The sequence below is a fragment of the Anolis carolinensis genome, chromosome 2 (assembly GCF_035594765.1).
Source record: "Anolis carolinensis isolate JA03-04 chromosome 2, rAnoCar3.1.pri, whole genome shotgun sequence".
NCBI classification, from domain to species: domain Eukaryota; kingdom Metazoa; phylum Chordata; class Lepidosauria; order Squamata; family Dactyloidae; genus Anolis; species Anolis carolinensis.
The window spans coordinates 252646716-252672323 of record NC_085842.1 but is presented as its reverse complement, the minus strand read 5'-3'; the positions used below and the strand labels follow the sequence as shown (position 1 = coordinate 252672323).

General features: G+C 42.0%; 1 protein-coding gene across 13 annotated transcripts in view; it reads right to left on the bottom strand.

Moving 5' to 3' along the window:
- aopep (aminopeptidase O (putative)) overlaps positions 1-25608 on the bottom strand; it is a 275804-nt gene that overhangs the window by 231979 nt on the left and 18217 nt on the right. For 12 of the 13 annotated variants that reach the window (XR_010003430.1, XM_062972069.1, XM_062972067.1 and 9 more), the window contains 2 exons: positions 9108-9274; positions 118-274 (listed from right to left, as the gene is read on the bottom strand). Coding sequence is in view for 12 of the 13 variants with exons in the window: in XM_062972069.1 (XP_062828139.1) it covers positions 118-274; positions 9108-9274 (324 nt within the window). In the remaining variant the exon portion in view is untranslated. The remainder of the gene's footprint in view (positions 1-117; positions 275-9107; positions 9275-25608) is intronic. The other variant, XM_062972078.1, reaches the window with a different exon arrangement.

Below are 25608 nucleotides of genomic sequence, written 5' to 3'. Positions count from 1 at the left end.
TTGCTTTGATTAAACATGTTCTCCTATTGTTCCTTGACTCGGATGACTCATTTTCTTGTATAACAGAAAAAATGGAATGCTCTCTAAAGTACATATTTCTCAACTGTAATCACCAACCTGATATCCGCCTTTGAGAACAGTGGAAAGATCCCATCATTCCTCTGAACGCCAGTTGCATAAGTTTTTCTTTTAACTTCTGCCCAACATCCAACAGCAATAGTGAAGGTTGATGCTGGCATTGGCATGGTCACATAATAAAACCAGTTTAATACACCTACAAAGAAAAATAAAAGGCATTACCCACCGCATTGGCACTTGAAACACTAAATCTAAAAAGTAGTTGCTTGATTCAAAAGCCCAGGAAGTCTGAAAGTTAGATTTCTTTTTGTTTTAAATCAGCCATAATCAAGCTGACATTCAGCACTTTGTGAACTGACGGCAGTTATCTACTGTTCTATTTGTATTATTCTGATTTTATGCTATAAGTGTTGACAGGGATTGTTGTTATAATTTTATGTGACTTGTTTTATACTTTTGTACCATTTTTACCAGCTGTATGTTATATGTGCACCCTGGAGTGCCTTGTAAACTGCCCCGAGTCCCTTTGGGGAGATGGTGGCGGGATATAAATAAATAAATTATTGTTATTATTATTATAGTAGAGTCTCACTTATCCAACATAAACGGGCTGGCAGAACATTGGATAAGCAAATATGTTGGATAATAAGAAGGGATTAAGGAAAAGTCTATTAAACATCAAGTTAGGTTATAATTTTACAAATTAAGCACCAAAATATCATGTTATACAACAAATTTGACTGAAAAAGTAGTTCAATACGCAGTAATGCTATGTAGTAATTACTGAATTTACGAATTTAGCACCAAAATATCACAATGTATTGAAAACATTGACTACAAAAAATTGACTACTAAAGCAGACTGCATTGGATAATCCAGAACATTGGATAAGTGAATGTTGGATAAGTGAGACTCTACTGTATTTTATTATTATTATTATTATTATTATTATTATTATTATTATTTTATTGTATGACACAGCAAACAAGATAGACATGCTGGATTTCATATCACAAAATCACAAGTCGAACACTTTCCAAGTGTCTAGGACTGTGTGATGTATTTATTATTATTATTATTATTATTATTATTATTATTATTATTATTATTATTATTATTATTGGCATCCAATTAAGTTCTTATTTATTATAAATAACTTATTTATTTATTTATAAATACTGTAAAATAAATAAATAAATAAGTTCTCCAGCTCATAGAATTGTTTTAATACATGAAAGGGAGAGGGACTAATTCCACCTTTATCATCCCCAAAATCAGTTTTGGGATTGTTGGGAAAACCTACAGTGCAGTTTCGGGGAAGAGGAGTGCTATATGGCAGAGAAAGGGAAAGTCTTGTCATGCAAGTAGAGTTTTGCTTATGACACAATGCATTTCACCTTCTGTTCTGAAACTATCACAATTTATGGCTATACTATAAATTTAACATATTCTACAACCTACAATGGAAAAGGAAGCTTCTCACATCATAAAAATGCTGGCACAAATCCAATGTTGTGCAAGTGAAAGGTAGAAATGTTCAATGGATCTTTCCCTTCTGTTTTTCAGGACCTTGCGCATCTGTAAAGCCTTTCTGTAGGATTTCGGAAAGGCTACAGAAGCCAGATTGGACAGCACTGAGAAGTAGAAACCATCAAATTTGTGAGTACGGTTAGCCAGATGTCCCTTATTATAAGGGATGTCCCCTTATTTAAGGGTTGGAAAGCTTATCCTATATGAACAAGCAGGATGCCAAGTGTCTTGCATTTGGGAGTATATCTTAAAACACAGCAGTAACAGTATACAGACAGTCCCCAAGTTACAAACATCTGACTTGCAAATGACTCATAGTTAAGAATGGGGATGAGACAACAGGAAGACATAAAAATCTACCTCTAGGAAGGGAAATTAACCCCTGAAAGAGTTACCATTGGAAAAAAATTGTCTCCACTGAAGCTTTATCACTAATCCTTGTTTCCACAAGAAGCCAATTTTTTCACAGTCCAATTATCACAAGAACAGAAAATGAGATGAAATTTTCTAAACAGGGGCACAGACAGCAAAACAGATACCACAGGGGTGTTAACCCTTCCCTATGCTATCCAATGTGTATGTGTGTGTGTGTATATATATATATATATGGCTGGAGTTGCACTTAAAAATGTACCTATTCTGACTTACATATAAATTCAACTTAAGAACAAACCTACAGAACCTACTTGGTTCATAACTTGTGGTCTGCCTTTATACTAAATCCTGGGAGATGGGGATCTGTTGTTAGCACAGCTGGTGACTATTCTTTCCATTTCAGGCCGAGAAACATGGCCTCGTACAATTGGATCGCTTCTCTCACAATGGCTGCTAGCTTGCTGTCAGAATAGTTGCAGAAGTTTGTGGATTGCTGCAAGATTTGAGATACGATGGGAAATGGGAACTCTAGCAAGAGGTGCTCTCTTCAGAAGACTTGAGGTGGGCCTTATGTAAAAGAAGGTCTGGCTCACATGTCCCAAGCAATCTTGGGCTGGCCGGCAATAAAGCTACAAGGTTTCCAGACTAGCCTTCCTCTTTGTTGGCCTGCCACTGATATGCTAATCGCTAGGCAAGAGTCTTAAAGGAAGGGAAATACGTGTCGCACCTCAGGTTAGCTTCACCTTGCTGAATACACCAGGCTGCACACAGGTTGAAGTCTTTTATAGTTTATTAGGAAATAGGAAATAAATAGTTCTTAAAAAGCAAAAGTAAAGTTCCAAAAGATTGTTGCAGAACAAGGCTATAAAGAATACTTCAAGAAAACATCAGGCATGAAACAAGATCCCATTAATGCATGACAAAGTCCCATGAACATGAACACACCAAGGATGCAAGATAATCCGGGAAACCAAGAGCTTGCTCCTTGACTCAAACGAGAAGTTGCTTTGACAAAGATTTCCCTCTTAGCACACTCTTTTAATACCCTTTGCATAGCATGAAAGCATTTCTTTGGCCTCTGACCTCCCTCTTGTTTGCTATTCTAACACTTCTGCTAACCCTGAATTCCAAACGGCCAGCTCAATCTAAAGATTCCATTATGTCAAGGCCAGACAGCTCGTTAGCGTTAGCGTCTGTCTGTATGCTATCAGACTGGGAGCTGTCCTCTCTTCCTGAGTCAATTTGCACCTGGCTAGCTTCAGTATCATCAACACCATTCCATGCCATGGGAAAGCCTCCCTGTTCCTTATCTTCCACAGCAGGAACACTCTGAACCCGAATCCCATAATTCCCATCAGAGTCATCTTGAACCTGACTCCCATCATCTTGGAACCTGAATCCCACAATCCCCATCAGAGTCACTCTGAGGCTCCAGCTGAGTCACAACAATCCCTGATAGTCTACTTTGCAGTTTGATGATCAATTTGATTCTAAGCGATAACACCCAAGGTCAAGAACAGATAGTTTTAAACAATAGTCCTATGACATCTGAAAATCTAATAAATTCCTAATTGTTAAACTCCGTGTCAATAATTTTAACTGTCATTTGTTTTGGAAACTTCCCAGCCCTAATTAGAAACCTAGTGTAACATTTGATTTTTGTAAGCCTAGTAAATCGCATTTCACAATGTTTTTGAATCTTCAAGGCACTTTTTAAAGTTTTTTTCTAGAGGTAAAAAGATAGGGAGTGAGAAATGTGTGACTTCAACTTGACTTTTGCACAGTTTGAGTTCACCACTATATGGGAGTCTCAAGATAGTTTCACATCTCTATTAAGAAATATATCTCCAATTTAAGAACATCTGTTTCTCTAGAAATAATCCAATATGCCCAATTTGATACCCGATATACTAAAAAGGATCCCTTAAATTGTTTCTTTTTGTGTGGTTAGTTCAGATATATCAGTTCAAGCTGCCCTTATTCTTATCCAGTTGTATTTTATGTACGCTCTTTATATTCAAGATGCAGGGGAAATGGCATGCAAAAGAAACTTTCCCTCTTGAAATCAAAGTTCTTATTCATACATATATGTACAACAGTTAATGAATTCAGGATCTGGTGAAAACCTGCAGATCTGAAACAACCATCATAAGCTCAGCAACAAGGACAATTTCAAACCCAATGCCTAAATACAACTGTTAGTACCAAAGAGAGTAGAACAATTGAATCAGTGGAACTTATAAAACGTTGACCTCACAATTTACCATTGATTCAGTGAGTCCACTTTAGTTGAAATCTAATGATGCGATTTATGCCAAAATAAATAAAAAGCCAAGGACCCAAAATGTTTGAACACTTCGTACTCTAAGGAAAAACTAGAAAATCTGTTTTTGCTATCTACAAGCAAAACACCACACAAAGCAATGACCCAAGCTAATTAATGCTCTACCCTATGTAATATGAATCTCATTGCAGCAAGACAGAGTTCTACTCTGCCCAAAACAGGATGAAGATAGGAAGGGGAAAAACTTCGGTGAATCCAACAATAATGAATAATCACCAGCTAGTCTCCAATGTCCCATTTTGAAACCAAGTTCTGGTGTTCCTGGATGAAATGGATTTTCTAGATATATTTCCATCTGGCTTCTGGCATCTTTGATTATTTTCATAAATGACCAACACTAGGGACTAGATAGGGCAAGCCTGTATCTTTTAGTCTAGGTGGCTTTTGATAATATTAACAAATTGTACTTCCTTTTGTTAAATTACAGGGAGACAAAGGTTTTTGGAAATATATTGCACACCACCCAGAGATCAATCACTATTCACCTTCTCCCCATTTCTGTTCTAAATCTGGGTAATGATAGATATCCTCTTATTGAGTCACAGTTTTCCCATTCAGAAGCTGTAATCCTCACCATTGTTCAAAATAAAACCAACTTCAAGCTGTTTGCACATTCCTATGTGCTATTGTACAATTTTCTCCCTACTTTATTTTTGTTAATTCCATTAATCATTATGTTTTACTAACATTGACTGTTTTTCTGTCTCTTGTTTGTTTCAGAAACTTGTAACAACCCAACTAAACTATGATTTCTTGCTCTGTGCCTTTCTGCCCAAATCATTTAGGCTGCAGCTTTCCCTTTACATTTTTGTTGCTATTGTCTGGCTCGTCTGCCCTTGTGTGGCTCCCTGGGATGCAGCACCACCTAGGGTGGAAAGAACAAAATATTCATGGATACAGTGCACATTTCCACGTGGCAAAGAAACGGTCCAACTGCTTTGTAGAAGGTTTGACAAGATTTTGGATGGACACTTAAATCACTCAACACAGTGTTCAGCAAATAGTGTGTACAAGAGTTAGTTCTCACAGCCAGTTTTACATAAGAGTGTTCATGCAGACAACTCATGGATGATTAATTCACAAGCTATGTAGAATATGCAATTTGGAGCAATATTGTGTTGTTGGGGTTTTTTTTTGCTGTTGTTGTGTGCCTTCAAGTTGTTTTTGACTTATTATGACCCCAAAGCAAACTTCTGGTGTTAGAGAATTGGCCGTCTGCAAGGACGTTGCCCAGGGGACAACCGGATGTTTTACCATCCTGTGGGAGGCTTCTCTCATGTCCCCACATGGGAAGCTGGAGCTGACAGATGGGAGCTCACCTCGCTCCCTGGACTCAAACTGCTCAAACTCAAACTATCAGAACATTTTATATATATATATATATATATATATATATATATATATATATATATATATATATATATAAAAGAAAAGTGTCATTCCAGTGGTATAAGGTAAACCCCAAAGATGGCCATTTGTAGATATCCCAAATACTCTGAATCAGAGAGTTAGATTGTAGCCAATAACTAATTTAGGCATTTATTTGCAAACATATGAAGGGACTTTGCGCACCAGCCATGCTCCTGAGCCAATGCATAATCAGCTGGCATCTGAAAAGGCCAGCTTCATTGCATTGCAGTTTATAAGACAGGAAATAAAATAACGAAATATGAGTGTTGGTTTCTGCACAAAAAGTAGACCTGTTCCTAAGGCGAAGGTGGAGAGAATATGGCCGTCCAGGTGTTGTTGCAGACCAACAATACCTGGAGGGCCACTTTTTGCTCATAACTGTAGCCACAATAGCTTTCCCATTGGTTAAAGACATTTACATCATACACAGAAAAAGGAACTGATTCTGTTCACTATTCTACAAACCATTACATTTGCATAAAATAATTACACTGCTTCTACGCTGAAAAGGGAACTTTTAAACTGGCTTACAGTTGCTAAAGGGAAAAAGGACTCTTTGCAAACTAAGCTAAACAAATGCTTTTCTGTTCCCCATGGTACCAGAAGACAGTTTTGGATTACTAAATCAGAGTATAATCACTGCTAAAATTATGGAACATTGATGTCACTTGTGACACACTAATCAACAGCATGTTGAACACACTCTGCTCCCCTCCCATGATTAAACTTCCTAAATTACAAAACACTATTCAGGTTTTTTTTTTAATCACATGGCATCAGAATTGTAATGAGAGGAAAAGTTACGTATTTTAAAATCATATTTTGACCGAATGATTAATGAGAGCGCATCAGAAGTTTTGAATAGCTAAGAGTTACAGCATTTTGTTTGCATATATGTATAAGGATGCATTACTCAGCCATGATCTTTGTAAAAAAAAAAAAACCACAATGAAAGTAGATTACTTTTATCCTTATCACTTTTTTTGCATTTTAAAGGAAAATACCAGCACTTTAAAATATGAAATTTATATCTCTTTTTATATAATATTTATATAAAATTATATTTAATTGATATTCCAACTTCTACTCAGGGACAGAAACATAAATAATAATTTTTCCCATGTTACGTGTCATTTGCCAACACACACCCAAATATTAGATCTGTTTCTGGGTATATTTGAACTGCTGAATTCAAAAACAGCACCAGCTTTCTCCTATCTGCTCTAGTTTTTGAGATACAGAACATATGCCATCTACCAAACTACAGGAAGGAGATTTCACCTGAACATGAGGAAGAACTTCCTAACTGTGAGAGCTGTTCAGCAGTGGAACTTTCTGCCGTTCATAGAATCATAGAATCATCGAATAGTAGAGTTGGAAGAGACCTCATGGGCCATCCAGTCCAACCCCCTGCCAAGAAGCAGGAAATCGCAGTGTGATGGAGGCTCCTTCTTTTAAACAGAGTCTGGATGGACATCTGTTGGGGGTGCTTTGAATGCAATTTTCCTGTTTCTTGGCAGAGGGTTGGACTGGATGGCCCACAAGGTCTCTTTCATCTCTGTAATTCTATGATTCTATACCAGTCGCCATCTACTTGCCCATAGAAAACCATGATAACTTTATCTGAGGTCCCTTCTACACTTTCCGGTATCCCAGGATCTGATCCCAGATTATCTGCTTTGGACCAGACAATATGAGTTTACACTGCCAGATAATCTGGGATAATCAGATTCAAACTACTGACGTTTTGGCCGGCAAGTTCAGCAGCTCAGCAGTTTAACTCACTGCGCCACCGTGGGCTCCACCCATATAGCATATATATATATTTTTGTGTGTGTGTATTGTCTATTTTATTTATATAGAATTCTCCACTCCATTAGCCAGACATATTCTCTCTGTGTACTCCATCCCTAGCACTGTAACTGGACAGCTGGTCCGGGTACCTACCTCTTCCCTAATTATAGCTCGCACTACTTACACTTTTTTGGCCCAGTTTGTTTTAGGAGTCAACCCAGGATTTTATCAAAGTATGTTTTTGTATATGCAATCTTATGTGTTTTTATCGATTTGTTTTTATATTGTTGAGTTTTATATTGTCTGTTTCGCCTGGGCGTGGCCCCATGTAAGCCGCCCCTCCGGGGAGATGGGGCGGGGTTCTGTTCCTGGTCTGAAAGTGTTATTTCCTGTTTAATTGTCTGGTACTTACTTTGAAAGTAGTTCTTATACTCCAGAAACTTTGTTTTTGTAGCGGTCACAAACTACGTTGAATTGGCTGAGACTATATGAGACATTCATTGAGAAACTATAACAAAATGTTCTGCAGGATGTTCTACAAAGGTTTTGCAGTTTAATAAACCTTTTCCATGTTTTATGATAGAATCAATTAGGAAATGACATTTATAACCCAGGAACAAAATTGTGTTAGATAGTGTTGTCTAATAAGAGAGAAAAGTCTTAGTGGCAGAATGGAGGTTGCTAAGTAATGACTGGGGAGGTTATACTCTTCCACAATTCACTCTCATCTTCCCACCACTACCAATGGTAATAGAAATAGAAGACCAGTGAGGCTGTAGCTTTCCACAATCCTTTTGCTTCTCCATGTGACCTGAGGTGTGTGTGTGGGGGGGGGGAGCTGGATGAGGTATGGAGGCAAGGAAGCTGAGTGCATTCTGATATCTAGGATATGATGAGAAGGAAATCATATTGTACGTGTGATGTGAGTCCTTCTTTCTGGGATACCCTCAAATACACTAGGAAGACAGTTTGGTGGAATGGTTGGAAGTGGCACTTGAGGACCAGTAGGATATACCATGACCAAGGGGCAAGAGGATCATTCTCCTCATTAGGGGTTTGAGATACTAATGAGTCTTTGTATATTCTTTCTATTCCAAACTGATTTTCTTGAGTGATTTCAGATCAGTTTGCATGCTTGTCTTTTTTGCTGTTTTTATAACTTTACAGCAAAATAAATTCCATTCACAAACAATTACAGCTCTAATCCAGCAGAACAAAAATGCACACATAAATCATCCCCAAATGACATGGCAAAGAGAATCAAATATATATACTGCTAATGTGTCTGCAGTATAATGAACTATATTGGTAATAGGAGGATGTGCTCTAAGATTTCTAAGTAACTTGTCAGCAAATACATATAAGGTTGCAGTGAACCTCCCCTTTCAGCATTCTCCAAATGAGTAAGGACACATGTGAAAAGAAGAAGACCACATTGGGTGCTAGGCAGAGAAAGGTGAGCTGGACTAAAAAGCTCGGAAGACTCAATCTTCTATGTGAGTGGAGCATTATTCCAGTATTAAACAATATCTTTCCATTTGGTTCCATATAGGAAAATGGCAAATACAGGCTGTACCTTCTTCAGATTCTGTTAGTTCCGCTGAGTTTTCGCCACTCATTAAAACAACAAAGCATGCATCTGTTCGGACTGTAGCTTGCCACGTTGACATGGCAACAGGCGGTTCTTGGCATGGAAAAAGGGCCCTGTTGTTTATTGGAGATCCCACTGTATAAACACACAGCCTATAGGAAGGAGAGAGAAAAATTTAGTGTGAAATAATGTGCACTATATAAGCAATTACAGGAACTATGGAGTACCCAGTTGGACCAGAAATGCAAAACTATGTCCTCACAGAGCATCTGGCCGCAAAGTAGCCTGAGATAAATGTACCAGAATGTTGGCAAATTCCTTTATTTCAATGCAATTGTGGGTTGCTCTTAGATTTCTTTCAACAATGAAATGAAAAGTTGCTTTCTAACAAAATATGAACAAAACAGGATAAGTTCTTCAGGGCCCAGAGACACATTACATGGAAATGACTATGAGTTGGCGTTACAAGTAGAACATGACTGCCACTATGAATTGGTAGATATGGCTGTGTGAAGGAACAACCTGTATATGACAAATATTGAGGTTAAGGGCACAATATGAGCCAGTTTGCATATTACAACACTAAACTATGGGTTAGCATAGTAAGACATAAAGTACCTCAGGTTTACATACTTGCTCACCTTTCTTCTATTGTGGTATGGACCACAAGGTCCATATCATAGTTTATTGTAACTATGAATAATGCAAATAAGCCAGGATTGCAAACCACAGTTTAAACTTGGATTTTTTCTGTTGGAAATAGCAACCTTCTACAAGCCTCCTATACTAGTTATTTGTTATGTATATAATTGAGATTGCTTACTATAGTGTATGTACTGTATATATTGGTATAAAGTTTTTCCTTTAACTCTATGTTGTTTGAGATTTTGGGTGGGACTACAGACCATGTGACCAGATCTCAGACCAAGACTCCATTTTAGAAGTCAGTGTGCATTAGAAGTATAGTTGAATATAATATAGAAGTTAGTATGCATCAGAAATCAGTCTGTATGCATTAGAAGTTAGTTGAGTACAGTATGCATCAGAAGAAAGTGCTAGTCTGTATACAACAGAGAAGAAACTGAAACAGAATGCTTAAAGAACAGACACTCTAAACTTTAAACCAATAAGCAATGTCCCTGTATGCTGAATACCCTATTTCCCCTAAAATAAGACATCCCCAGAAAATAAGACCTAGTAGAAGTTTTGCTGAATTGCTAAATATAAGGCCTCCCCTAAAAGTAAGACCTAGCAAAGGTTTTGTTTGGAAGCATGCCCGCCGAACAGAACACCAGAGCATGCAGGATCGGTAAATGTAGGTACCATAGAGTGTTTTACATGGAAATAATGGTAGTAACAAGAAACTCTTGATAGGATTCACAGTTTGTCTGGTTATGCTGGTTTCTGATGACAATTGTACAGTATATAATAAATGTGAATTCTTCTTCATGGAAAAATAAGACATCCCCTGAAAATAAGACCTAGAGCATCTTTGGGAGCAAAAATTAATATAAGACGCTGTCTTATTTCCGGGGAAACACGGTACATAAAGTTTTGTAAGAAAATCAACTATGTTAACTTTTAACAAAGACAACTTATTTTGGTCTCTTGAGAGTATGATTTAAAAGCAATGTATTTTATGGGAAAGTAGATGTTCTTTTGGGCAACTGAAATAACACTTCTGAAGATCTATTATATATTTTATGCATTGGTATATATTTGTTCCTAACAGTTCAAAGAGAAAACCAGGAATATCAGTCTAACAGCTGAGAAACCTAAATTGCCTTACATGAATACTAGTGGATATTTACCACTAAAGGAGAAGATTGACTCAAGCAAGTTTATAACTCTTCTCAGGAAGATCATACTTTACAAAAAGGCTGATTGTTCCACATAGTGTGAATGCCAATTGATCTCCAAAAAGGGTCACACTTCCAAATGGCTATGGAGATTCTGGTTTTCAAAAAGGTTATGATCTCTAAAAGGTCATGCCTTTTCAAAAGTTTAAATTTGCTAAAAGTATGATAACAAGGCATCATTAATCTAAAATGAAATAAGAACTCCTTCATGTTGATGTATTAGAGTAAGAGGGGCAGAAGTGTAGAAATCATTCTCATGCAGCCACAGAAAAGCCTTCTGTTACAGCCAAATGAGAAAGAGGTCTATTGTAGCCCTTTGTAGAATCCTTGCCCATGGGGACAAGGTTACAGGGTATCGATTAGATTTACCCCAATTCCATAAAATACAAGGGTTATCCAGAAAGTAGATTACGTTTTGGAATTAAAAATGAACAAAGTATAGGAGAAAATATTTACCATATGCAGTTGAAAGCCACACCCAAATACTACTTCTCAACATAGTCGCCATTTAAATCTAGGCACTTATCATAGCGATGAATGAGCTTTGCAACTCCTTCCCCACAAAACTCTACCACCAGCCGGTCACCCCTTTCTGCAGCTGCGCATCGTCGCCAAAACGCTGCGTTGCCAGCCATGCCCTCATTGTTGGAAACAAGTGGTTGAGTACACAAGTGGCAGTAAACAACCACAGGAAGCCATGGGATCAATGCAATGTTTAAATGCCTTAATGTTTAATGTTTTAATGTTTTAGGGTATATTTAATGATTTAAATAGTTTTAATGAGCTAATTTATGGTTATATGTATTGCTTTTAGACTTGTAATGTTTCTTTTATATGGTTGTGAGGCATGGAATCTTTGCCATTTACTATGTTATGAACTGCTTTGAGTCCCCCTAGGGGTGACAAAAGCAGTATATAAATGAAATAAATAAATACATAGTACAAATAATGCAGTTTGACTCTACTTTGCCTGCTATGGCTTAATGCTGTGTAATCCTGGAAACTGTAGTTTCACAAGGTCTTTAGCCTTCTCTACCAAAATGTGCTGGTGCCTCACCAAATTACAACTCCCATGATTCCACAGCACTGAGTCATGCCAGTTAAAATAATTTAAAATTGCATTAGGAGAGAGGGAGGAAGGGAGTGTGATGACCCATGGGCCTTGTAGTCCTGCTCAGGACATTGTAATTCCTGATGAAGATGAAAACTTGGGTTTTTTACCTTCCCAGTCTGAACTGGATTCTTCTCAGCCAGATCTTTCCCAGGCAGATCTGGGAACCTTGCACCTGCAAGAAAGTTGTCTCCCAGAAGTATGTCAAACAAGCCCAGAGCCTACTTCTCCCGTGTTCTTGCGGCGGGAGTTTTGTAAACAACAGAGAAGTTTGGAATCAGCTTCGCGCAGGAGTGCGAGGATTGCAGCTAAGAATGTGGCCAATTAAGACTGCTTCTCGTGAGAATCTTTGGGGAGTCTCACATCTGGTCTCAGAGTTTAGCTTTCGGTTCTGATTCCCAGAGAACTGCTTCGGCGGGAAAGTTAGACTCTATTTAGGTGTTTTACCCGCGTAGTAACTTCGCGGAGTCAATTCGTCAGCCTACGGAGCGGGTCGTGTCTGGACAGCGCGCTCCGATTCAAGCCTCGCTCTCGCTCAAGCCTTGCCTTGCTATCCAGCCTTCGCCTTGCTTCCCAGCCTTTGTTTACCTACGGACTTTGCCTTGTTTCCCAGAACCAATCCTTGCCTTGTACCACGGATTTTACCAAGTTATCCCACGGACCTTGTTCTTGTTCCTAGTTACCTTGTTCCACGTTCAAGCCTTGTTTCAAGTATCAAGTTATTTCCTAGCCTCGCTCAAGTTTCATGGACTAAAGGACCTTGTCATCTCCCCTCACTTTGCTTGGCAAAGTGAGTGTTTCGGTTATTGGATTACAACTTTGGACCTTAATATTTCTTATTGGACATTGCTTTTTTGGACTAATTCTGACCTTTCCTGAAAGGTCTAATTCTGGACTATTTTCTACACTTGTTTTTATTAACTTTATATATTCCTTCAATAAAGATATTAGATAGATTCTGGCCTCTGTGTATGGTTATTGGTGCTCTGTAGCCTAGGTCTTGACAGTTTGACTCCGCCACCCTAAGCACCAATTAACCTCGGCCAGAATGTCTACCGGAGTCGTACCTGGGCCGAGCGGCCAGCCGATTACCTACACCATCGACAAGGAGGAGGTGGACCGAATCCGTGATAAGCTCAATGCACAGGATGGAGAAATAAGGGGTTTGAAGGAACGCGGGATTCGTCTTCCGGCCATGGCGTTGCCAACCAAGTTTACTGGAGAAGCTTCTAAGGTTCATGTCTTCCGTCGCCAATGTCAAGCTTATCTAGAGGCCCGTGCTGCCGAGTTTCCCCAAGAAGACATCAAAGTGGCATGGGTTTACAGTCTTCTAGACGGGCCAGCGGCCAGCTGGGCGACGGCACTGTACGACCAAGCCTCTCCACACCTAAGATCAGCGCAACGCTTCTTGGACCACCTCAAGGAGACTTGGGGAATCGAGGACAATTTGGAGGCAGCCGGTCACAAACTCCGTCGCCTTTTCCAAGGAGACAGACCTATGTCTCAGTATATAGCCGAGTTCCGAGTGCTGGCCCACAACACCGGCTGGAACGATGTAGCCCTCAGGGGACAATTCCGGGAGGGTCTCAACATTGAAATGCTGGAAGAAATCTCCAAGGTGGATCCTCCCCAGACCCTCGAGGCACTCATTGATCAATGTTTACGGGCTGAAGTCATGATTGCCAACAGGAAACAGTGGGTTCGAGGCCAGGGCGGTAGAGCCGGGGCAAAACCCCCCGCTCCCGCCAGCGTTCAGCCACGTCCGGTCTGGAGACCCCCACCGCCAACCCCATACCCCAGAGGGAGCGAGGAGGTGCCGATGCAGTTGGGCAATGTGCGTCCCAGACTAGATGCCGCCGAGAAGGCCCGTCGTCAACGCTTAAACCTCTGCTGGTACTGCGGGAACGGGGGCCACTTCGCCAGAGAGTGCCCAGCCAAAGGGAAGCCTGCCGCCCGTCTTGCGGCGGCGTCCTCCACGGAGACGAAGACGTCTGAGCCGACTGGCACACAGCCGGCGGGGGAAGCCAACGACCGGGTGTAGAGAGGCTCGCCAACCCGGTCAAAAAATCCATCCAAGAGCCGCCAACCGGGGTCCTGTTCCTTCTCGTGGTCACATTATGGTCAGCAAAAAGGGGACCCGTCATGATCCACGCCATGATAGACTCTGGAGCTACCAACAATTTCATCGATAGAGAGTATGCCGACTCTCTGGGATTACAATATCATGATTTCAAGAATGCCCGTGTGGTGCAAGCCATAGACGGCCGCCCCCTCAAGACGGGCCCCGTAAGTCAGTGGTCGGAACCCACCAGGATGTGGATAAGGGAACATATGGAAGAGATTTCCTTCTTTGTTACCGAGGTTCCCCATTTCCCTGTGATTTTGGGAATTCCATGGCTGACTCTCCACGACCCTAACATCTCCTGGTCCAACAGAGAACTGCAGTTTGCTTCACCGTACTGCCAAAACCATTGCCTCGTAGCCAAGGTATGCCACGCCACAGACACCGAGCCCATCATCACCTTGCCAAAGAAGTACTCCGAGTATTGGGATGTATTCAATGAGAAAGAAGCCGAAAAATTACCCCCACATAGACCTTATGACTGTGCCATTGACTTGGTGGAGGGGGCCCCGATCCCGCGAGGGCATCTCTACTCCCTGACTGAACCAGAGCAAGAAGCTCTCAGGGAATTCCTAGAGACAAACCTTCGCAAGGGATTCATCAGACCCTCTCAATCCCCAGCCGCCTCCCCAGTGATGTTTGTGAAGAAGAAGTCAGGGGAACTACGCTTGGTGGTGGACTACAGAGCATTGAACAATATCACCAAGCGGAACAGCTATCCCCTGCCCTTAATCTCGGATCTACTGGATCGGCTTCGAGGAGCCAAGGTTTACACCAAGCTGGATCTTCGGGGGGCTTACAACTTAGTTCGCATCAGGGAAGGGGACGAGTGGAAGACCGCCTTCCAGACCAAATTCGGATTATTCGAGTCCCGAGTTATGAATTTCGGTTTATGCGGAGCCCCCGCAACGTTCCAGCATTTTGTCAACGACATTTTTCAGGACTATCTAGACAGGTTCTTGATAATCTACCTGGACGATTTTTTGGTGTTTTCTAGATCACAATCAGAACATGAGAACCACGTCAAAATGGTGTTACAACGATTGCGGGATCATGGACTTTATGCCAAGCTGGAAAAATGCGCCTTTGATCTACAAGAGGTAGATTTCCTTGGTTACCGCATCTCGCCTCTAGGGCTTTCCATGGATCCAGCCAAGGTTTCAGCAGTATTGGAATGGCGGGCGCCAACTAACAAGAAAGAGGTGCAGCGTTTCTTGGGGTTCGCGAACTATTACCGCAAGTTCATTCCAGATTTTGCCCGCTGGTCCGACCCCATCACTAGCTGCATCCGTGGAAAGCAGCCTTTCCGCTGGACTGATCAAGCAGAGAAAGGGTTCCAGCAACTAAAGAAACTATTCACCTCCCAGCCAATTCTACAGCACCCAAATCCTGGAACCCCTTTTGTGGTGCAGGCGGACGCCTCTGATGTGGCAATTGGGGCTGTACTCTTACAACCGGTGGGAGATCACCTCCATCCCTGTGCCTTTTATTCTCGTCAACTAACCACACCAGAGAGGAATTACACCATTTGGGAAAAAGAACTACTGGCCATAAAGGCAGCCTTTGAAACTTGGAGACATTGGCTAGAAGGGGCCAAATTTCCCATTGAAGTCCACACTGATCATCGTAATCTAGAACATCTAAGAACTGCCCGCAAACTAAATCAGAGGCAGCAACGTTGGGCTTTATTCTTTGAACGCTTCAACTTCCAGATCCATTATGTGACCCCAGCCCAAACCAAGCAAGCAGACGCCCTGTCACGTAAACCGGAATACGCTGCAGGACGCAAGGAGACCTTTGAATCCCAACTGCTACAACCCGAGAACTTTGCCACGCTCACGGTGGGGAACACCAAATCCATTCCCATTGGTTCAACTTCCCCTACTCCAGGACCCATCTGTGCTCAAGAAATCAGGGCTAGTCAGCAAGCAGATGCCTGGGCGCAGGACCAACTTCGCCAAGGTCTGCACTTTCCCTTTTCGCTTAAAGATGGGCTGCTCTGCTATAGAAATCATGTTTATATCCCACCCGGACCGGGCAGGGAAAAAGCGCTTCGTCTGTGTCATGACTGCAAACCAGCAGGACACTTCGGACTATTTAAAACTATGCATTTGATCCTAAGGGATTTTTGGTGGCCCAAGATCCGCAAGGATGTGGAAAAATATGTCAACACCTGCCCAGTATGCCAGCGCTCCAAGATACGAAGGGAGAAGCCCTCAGGGCTTTTACACCCCCTTCCTACCCCATCTCGCCCATGGGAAATAATTTCCGCGGATTTCATCACTGACCTACCACCTTCCTGTGGATTCACCACGATCTTGGTGGTGGTGGACCTTTTCACCAAGTTAGCCCATTTCATTCCCTGTGAAGGCCTCCCCACGGCCAAAGAAACTGCGGATCTATTTCTTCAACATGTTTTCAGACTACATGGATTGCCCAAGAGTTTAGTCACAGACCGTGGATCTCAATTCACCTCTCGTTTTTGGAAGGCACTACAAAAACTATTGGGCATAGACTCTCGCTTATCTTCAGCTCATCATCCCCAAACAGATGGGCAAACGGAGCGCACCAATGCCACTTTGGAGCAGTATCTTCGCTGTTATGTAAACTACCAACAGGACAATTGGGCTTCTCTGTTACCACTGTCTGAGTTTGCCTACAACAATGGAGTTCAAGCTTCTACAAAAGAAACGCCGTTCTTTGCAAACTACGGCTTCCATCCACGTTTCTTCCCCCCTGTCATTGAAACTTCAGAAGTTCCCGCAGCAGAGGATTGGCTGCAGGAACTCACAGCGGTGCAACAACTTTTGCTCCAGCAACTGGATCAAGCCAAGGAGGACTATAAACGCCACGCTGACAAACATCGCCAGCCGGGCCCCGAAATCAAGGTAGGAGATCGGGTTTTTCTGTCCACTCGCTTCCTGCCCTCCCACCGCCCTTGCCGGAAGTTAGATGCCCGTTTCATTGGCCCCTATCCAGTGGTGGCGCAACTTAACCCCGTGACTTTCAAACTCCAACTTCCGCGTTCAATGCGCATTCACCCAGTGTTTCACCGTTCCCTGCTCCTTCCGGCGGATGGTGTGCGACCTGATACAGACCAACCGGCCCCCCCTCCTGTTTTGATGAATGGGGAGGAGGAGTTCGAGGTTGAGGACATTTTGGATTCTCGCTTTCACCGCCGCCGCCTACAATATCTCATTGACTGGGTGGGTTTTGGCCCTGAGGAACGCTCTTGGGAAGACGCCTCCACAGTCCATGCTCCTGATCTAACCCGTCGCTTTCATCAGACCTATCCCACCAAACCGCGACCTCGCGCCTCGGGGAGAGGGCCCCAGTTTGGGAGGGGCCTTGAGGAGGGGGATAGTGTGATGACCCATGGGCCTTGTAGTCCTGCTCAGGACATTGTAATTCCTGATGAAGATGAAAACTTGGGTTTTTTACCTTCCCAGTCTGAACTGGATTCTTCTCAGCCAGATCTTTCCCAGGCAGATCTGGGAACCTTGCACCTGCAAGAAAGTTGTCTCCCAGAAGTATGTCAAACAAGCCCAGAGCCTACTTCTCCCGTGTTCTTGCGGCGGGAGTTTTGTAAACAACAGAGAAGTTTGGAATCAGCTTCGCGCAGGAGTGCGAGGATTGCAGCTAAGAATGTGGCCAATTAAGACTGCTTCTCGTGAGAATCTTTGGGGAGTCTCACATCTGGTCTCAGAGTTTAGCTTTCGGTTCTGATTCCCAGAGAACTGCTTCGGCGGGAAAGTTAGACTCTATTTAGGTGTTTTACCCGCGTAGTAACTTCGCGGAGTCAATTCGTCAGCCTACGGAGCGGGTCGTGTCTGGACAGCGCGCTCCGATTCAAGCCTCGCTCTCGCTCAAGCCTTGCCTTGCTATCCAGCCTTCGCCTTGCTTCCCAGCCTTTGTTTACCTACGGACTTTGCCTTGTTTCCCAGAACCAATCCTTGCCTTGTACCACGGATTTTACCAAGTTATCCCACGGACCTTGTTCTTGTTCCTAGTTACCTTGTTCCACGTTCAAGCCTTGTTTCAAGTATCAAGTTATTTCCTAGCCTCGCTCAAGTTTCATGGACTAAAGGACCTTGTCATCTCCCCTCACTTTGCTTGGCAAAGTGAGTGTTTCGGTTATTGGATTACAACTTTGGACCTTAATATTTCTTATTGGACATTGCTTTTTTGGACTAATTCTGACCTTTCCTGAAAGGTCTAATTCTGGACTATTTTCTACACTTGTTTTTATTAACTTTATATATTCCTTCAATAAAGATATTAGATAGATTCTGGCCTCTGTGTATGGTTATTGGTGCTCTGTAGCCTAGGTCTTGACAGGGAGACAGAAAGGAAATGAGAAAGAAAGTTAAGAAAAAGAGGGGAGGAGGGAGGGAGAAAAGGCAGAAAGAAAGGTATGTAGTAAACAGAGGGAAGGAAGAAATGTAAGGAAGAAAGAGAGAAGGGTAGGTAGGGCTGAGCTTTAGTACAGCAGGTTAAACCACCAGCTGCTGTCAATCTTGTCAATCAAATGGTTGACAGTTTGAAGCCCAGGTCAGGGTGAGCTCCTGACCTTTTGCCCACCTAGCAGTTCGAAAGCAAAATGTGAATAGAGAAATTGGTACTGCTTAAAAGTGGGGAGGTATTTTAAGGCACCCATAAAGAAATGCCAGAAAAATGCCAGTGATTCAATCATGGAGGAAGTTTATGAACAAGTCTCTTTGGCAGGGAGATGGAGCGACAGCACCCCCTGTGGCCAGAACTGAGCACAAGCCTCCAAGATGCTGAAGATGGGAAAAGTCTATATATACCTTTATCTATATTCAATTTTCTGTCTTGTCAGTGTATAAACAGCATTGAGTGTTTGCTTCATGTGTATGTTCTTTGATCTGCCCTGGGTCCACTTCGGGGTGAGAAGGGTGGAATATAAATACTGTAAATAAATAAATAAGTAGGTAGGAAAAAGAGAAGGGCGGAATTCAGAATTCAGAAAGTGTGGTGCTGTCGGAACACAGACGCCTTAAAGAGCCACACACACAATACTCAGTCTTAACAAAAGATTTATTACAACTCAAAGGCAGGCTCTGAGATGCTTAACTGCAGTGTCTCTGACCAAAACTCAAAGTTTTAGCCCAAACTGGGCTCAAAAAGAAAAATGGAAAGTAATCCGGATTAAATGGATGGATAATCCGGATTAAAACGCAGTCAATGGAATTGGCAGCAAACAGCATTGTAACAGACTTCCTGGAAGACAGCGCTGCACACAGAAAGTAAACAAAACCAGTCAAAGTTCAAAAAACAGCAGAACAGAAGGTCCAAACTAACGACGTCTTAAAGGTGTTTACACAAGCCACAGTTGAGTCAAACCAGGAGCCAGGAACAGGGGAAAGCCGCACTCACAATAGCCAATCCAAAGGTAGTTTTCCGAAGTGGGTAACCGGAGCCGAAGTCAAGTCAATCCAAAGCCAGGAAGGGAGAAAGCTGCATCCAAGAAAAGCCAATCCAAACTTCGTTACCGAAGGTCATCAAACAGCCGAAGTTGCCAGTCCAAAGGTCCAGGAAGGAAGAAAAGCATACTCACAATAGTCCAGTCCAAATCCAAGAATCACAGGAACCAGGAATGCCAAGCTGTAGAGCCAGGACCCAAAGCCCAACAGGAAAAACAGGCAGGGACAAACCTACGCCAAAACGACACTTTGCCTTCTGCAAAGGATCCCCATTTCAGACCCTACTTTTAACTTACACATCATTATCTGAAGATGAGCTGGCCTCCACCCCATCGTCATCTCCCACAGCTGTTCCTGTCATCACACGTGAATCCCGGTTATCATCCCTTCAGTTCCTCCATCTATCAAGACTTAGGTTTCCCCATGACCCTGGTATATTAGCTGTTTGCCAATCCTCCTGTCCCTAAAACCCCACAAATGTATCACTAGAAGTTGACTCTGCACACATATCCCTTATTTCTTGTACCCTAGTCCAGTCTGACGTGCCCTCCACATTTTCATCACTCCCAGACCCATAATCCCCAGAGAAACCCAAAAACGACTCCTCCTCTGTGGGAGCAGTAAGTATATCTTGGAGCTTCTTCCTCTCCCGTTCCTCCTCTGATTCCTGCTCCCGAGTAACCCTCTTAGTTCCTCTATTCACATCCACCCCTTCTCCTTCTTCACTCATTGACTTCTCATGACTTGAAAACCCTTCAAACGTGTCTTCCTCAGAAGGTGCCATAAGTATCTCCCGGATCCGTTCCCTTTGCTGTTCTTCATCTGGCACCTGCTCAAGATTACCCCTTTTCCTCCTACTAGTACTTCTACTACCGTTTGTAATATTGCCAGCAGACTCAACTACAACAGGTGCAGTAGTGTGAACTTCAGACTATGGCTCTGAAAATACTGGGTGACTTTGGACAAGTTGGACTCTCTCAGCCTCAGAAGAAGACAAAGCCAAATTCCCTTTGAATAAATAGTGGCAAGAAAACTAATCCTAAAGCGACTCTAACAAAGAGTTTTCTTTTCATGATTTATTCAAAGGGAATTTGGCTTTGTCTTCTGAAGCTGAGAGAACGCAACTTGTCTAAAGTCACCCAGTGTTTTCAGAGCCATAGTCTGAAGTTCAAACTACTACGCCACACTTTCTAAATTCTGAATTCCTCCCCTCTCTTTTTCGCCCTAAGTCTGAAATGACTTGAAGGCACACAACAACAATCCTAATTAATCATTAATTATACCTTACTTGGAAAGTGAGTTGCAAAAAAATTATCTGCAGCCCCAAAAGGCTTAGCCTATCTGATTTTGGCCCCTTACTACAGACAAGTTGTGCAAGTGCAGACGAAGGAAATGAGAACTAAGCTTAAGAATCTTTCTGTAGAGCAGTGGTTCTCAACCTGTGGATCCCCAGATGTTTTGGTCCTGAACTCCCAGAAATTGTAACAGCTGGTAAAGTGGCTGGGATTTCTGGGAGTTGTAGGCCAAAACATCTGGGAACCCACAGGATGAGAACCACTGCTGTAGATTCATATTTTCATTGACATAGTCCAGGGAGGGGCAACTGCATAGAGGTCAGGAGCCAAATTTCGACCTACCAATGGACAGCTATCAGCTGTCAGTCTTAGTATGTCTGTTTTTCATTGATGTCCTTCCCGAAATGTTGGCAGGGAGTCTTTCTCAAAATGATTGCACCACCGTTTTGGAAGTGACACAGATGGGAAAAAAACAGGCATTTTGGTTCTGTGGGTATTTATATGCATGGATAGGTGTTTGGTGTGTTGGTATGCAATGGGAGCTTTTGTGCAGTTATAGAGATTGTTTTTCTTTTCAAATAAGGTTGAAGAGTATCTGAGGATGCCTGCCATAGATGTGCGCGAAACGTCAGGAGAGAATGCTTCTGGAACATGGCCATACAGCCCGGAAAATGCACAACAAACAAGGTTGAAGAGTGTTGTTGGGGGGGGGGGATTTTGGAGGCCACAAAAATGTGTCATGTGGCTGCCAGGGGTAAACATTCTTCATCCTGGCATTGCCCAATTCTAAGTAGAAGCTTTTAGTCATCACTTGTCATGCTAGGAAGGAAGTAACTGAGACGCAACATTAGGAACTGTTTGTTTTTGTTACGATGCAGGGTCTGCAACAAAATTTTCACTCCTTTATTTATTCATTCATTTAATTTAGATCCTGCCTTTCTCCTTGTGCAGGATGCAAGACAACTCTTTAAAGTCCTCTCTTCAAGCTCCTCTGACTTGTTAATTAAATTTGGGCCATTTTTATCCCCAGAGAAGCAGAAAACCTAACCGAACCCTCAGAAGTGCCACATATTAAAAAAAAATATGAAATGAAATATTTAGGAAGCTGCACAGCCTGATGACCTTTTGCTTCCATCTCCTCAAGACTGTGACTGCGGTCGCCCAGCAGGCCCCCATTCTTTTATCGTGATGTTTACTGAAGGGAAAGGAAGCACAGCCAGACCACCTGTTACCTGACACATGCCGTTATCTTCCCACACACTGAGATTTCAACAGTGGAGCTAAAAATATTCCAAAGAATGCTGGAGAATGGAGCTGTCGCTCTTCTCTTGCCTAAATCCTTTTCAGAAATTCAGGGCAGCGGGGGTACCAATAGAATATTCACAAGATTATACAGACCGAGCATCCCTTATCTGGAATTCTGAAATCCGATATGCAGTCATCCCTCTATATTTGTGGCTTTGGCTTTAGTTACACATTTGATTTGAAATGTTCTCTCTAAAAATCTCCAGACCCTCCAGTGTGGATATATGTTCAATTTCCTTCAATTATGCTGGATGACACAGAGATTTTTAGAGAGAACACATCTGTAGGAATGAATCTCTAGGACCTCCAATGTGATTCTGCAGTCAGCTTCCAGTAAAACCCAACCACAGAAATTTGTTAGAAGACACAGAAATTCCTAGAATGGTATTTAGAGATTATTCACATTAATGACCCCTAACCTCAATGAGTGTGGAGGGTTGACTGTACTCCAAAATATGAAATTGTCCACATGGGTGGCTGAGATAGTGACACCCTTGCTTTCTGAGTACACAACTTTTGTTCAATGTGCTCAGAAAGCAAGGGTGTCACTATCTAAGTCACTCATGTAGACAATTTCTGTCAGTGTATACAAACTGGAGGCCCCCCTAATTAAACTGCTGAGCTGCTGAATTTGCTGACCAAAAGGTCGGCGGTCCCAATCTGGGGAATGTGATGAGCTCCTGCTGTTAGCTCCAGCTTCTGACATCCTATTAGTTTGAAAACATGCAAATGTGAGCAGATCAATAGATACCGCTCCGGCAGGAAGGTAATAGTGCTCCAGGCAGTCATGCCAGCAACACGACCTTGGAGGAGTCTATGGACAATGCTGGCTCTTTGGCTCATAAATGGAGATGAGCACTAACCCCCAAAGTCGGACACGACTGGACTTGATATCACAGGGAAACCTTTACCTTTATCTATACAATCTTTTTTTAATGCACAAAAGTGTTAAAAATATTGTATAAGGAGTCTACGAAACCTAAAAGAATATCATGTTAAGACACGGATCCTATTTACATGATATTTCATTATATACATATTGGCAAATACAAGTATTCCAAAATCTAAAAAAATATATCCAAAAACACTTCTTTTCTCAGGACCCTTCCAGACAGGCCCTATAACCTGATCCCAAGTTTTCTGCTTTAAACTGGATTATATGAGTCCGCACTACCAGGTAATCTGGAATAAACAGAAAACCAGGAATCAGATCCTGAGATATAGGGCATGTCTGGAAGGGCCCTCAAAATATTTCAGATAAGGGTTACTCAACTTCTACTACAATATGGAGTGCCCAATACACCAGAGATATCATAATTGGAAAAGACTGTCGTCCATTGGAGGAGCACCTGATTTCACGCTGAAAGCTCAGTCTTCAGCATTTTATAATAAATAATAATAAAACTTTATTTATATACCACTCTACCTCCTCAAGAGATTCAGAGAACATACAACAAGTTAAAACCATACAGCAATTAGGACATTATAGCACATGAACATAAATGTATAAGACATCTAATCAGTTAACAAAGAATTTACACTTAATAACAAAAACTCCATCAATAAACCCAGATACAGTGTCCAGGATTCAGCATTGGAGTATCACTATATAACAGTGATACTCAATTGGGAACTTCATTGTAAAATGACATCACCATTGCCATACATGGTAGCTTTATCACAAATGTCTCACTTGTGCTCAAAAACAAATTAGCTTAACTTGGAGGGATCAAAACCTCTACTTGCAATTACCAAAGTCCCTGAACATAGGAACTGAGTCCTTAAAGTTTAAATGTATTTCCACACACACACACACACATGCAAACAAAATTTTCCCAGCAGTTCTAGCAGTTCACAGCTGACAGAAAGATTGCAAGGGGACATAACAGTAGCTCTGGGGCAGAATGCAGAAGGTGTTATTTCTGCAGTCGGCATTTTGTCTCCTGAGACAGCAATAGGAATGTGAGAAGTAGGTCTCCATACCTCCACACTAGATGGGTAAATGGACAACATTGTCAAAACCTGCTAACAACCATGGAACCAGAAAGGTAGCAATGGAGAGAAAATTGCAGTGTATATATTCTGTGTGCGATATATAAAAAACCAAGATAGCTCCTAGATCATGGATGGGCAATCTGGTGCTTCTAAGATGCTGGTTTACTGTGCGCATGTTTATGTGCCTTCATAATACCTGTTGACCTATGGTGACCCCATAAAATCCATAAGGTTTTCTTCGGCAAGGAATACTCAGTGGTGATTTTGCCAATTCCTTCCCATGACATGTAGCCTACTGCACTTGGTATTTATCCCATGCAAGTACTAACCAGAATTGACCCTGCTTAGCTTCCAGGAATAGATGGAGTTTGGTGCCTTCAGGGTATTTTGGCCCTAGCTATCAGCTGCCAAAAACCCTTTCCACTCATGCTTTTCAGGGTTTAGGGGAGTTCTAATCCAAAACATCTGAAGAGTACCAGAATACATATCCTTCTTTTATGCTAAGGACAAGTATGAAGTAAATAGAGCAAACACACACAGAGACGTATTATAGCATAATGTACAGATGTCATACAAACTCAGAGTCTGCAGGTAACTTTTAACATATGGTTTCAGTGGTACAAGTGTTCACTTAAACATGCTCATTTACGGTGCCCCCGTGGCACAATGGGTTAAACCCTTGTGCTAGCAGGACTGATGACCGACAGGTCAGCAGTTCAAATCCAGGGAGAATGGGTGAGCTCCCTCTGTCACCTCCAGCTCCCCATGTGGGGACATAAGAGAAGCCTCCCACAAGGATGGTAAAACATCAAAACATCAGGGCATCCCCTGGGCAATATCCTTGCAGACAGCCAATTCTCTCACACCAGAAGTGACTTGCAGTTTCTCAAGTCGCTCCTGACACACACAATTACAGTTTAATTAACCTAGTAAGTAGGTGTCCTGTGATCATACATTCATGAGTTTTTAAAAAGGTAAATACAAGAAGGGGGGCAATTTCGGGGTGGACTTTGGAGAAAAATGACTTCACAGTTTCTCCTAACTCCCTTTTCTCAATATATATAGCCCCCATCCTCTCTTAAGGTGCATCTACATTGTAGAATTAGTGCACCTTGACACTACTTTAATTTCCATGGCTTAGTGTTATAAAAACATTGGAGTTGTAAACTACAAATCCCAAGAGTCAATAGCATTGACTCATAGAGATTAAAGTGGTGTCAAAGCGCATTATTTCTGAAGTGTCAATGCACCTTTAGAGTTGTTATTTTCCCTTAGGACAAACATATGGGTATCAGTTCATTTTTTACAAGATAAAGAGCAACTCCACAGTTTGATTAAGAAAATAATGTAAGAAG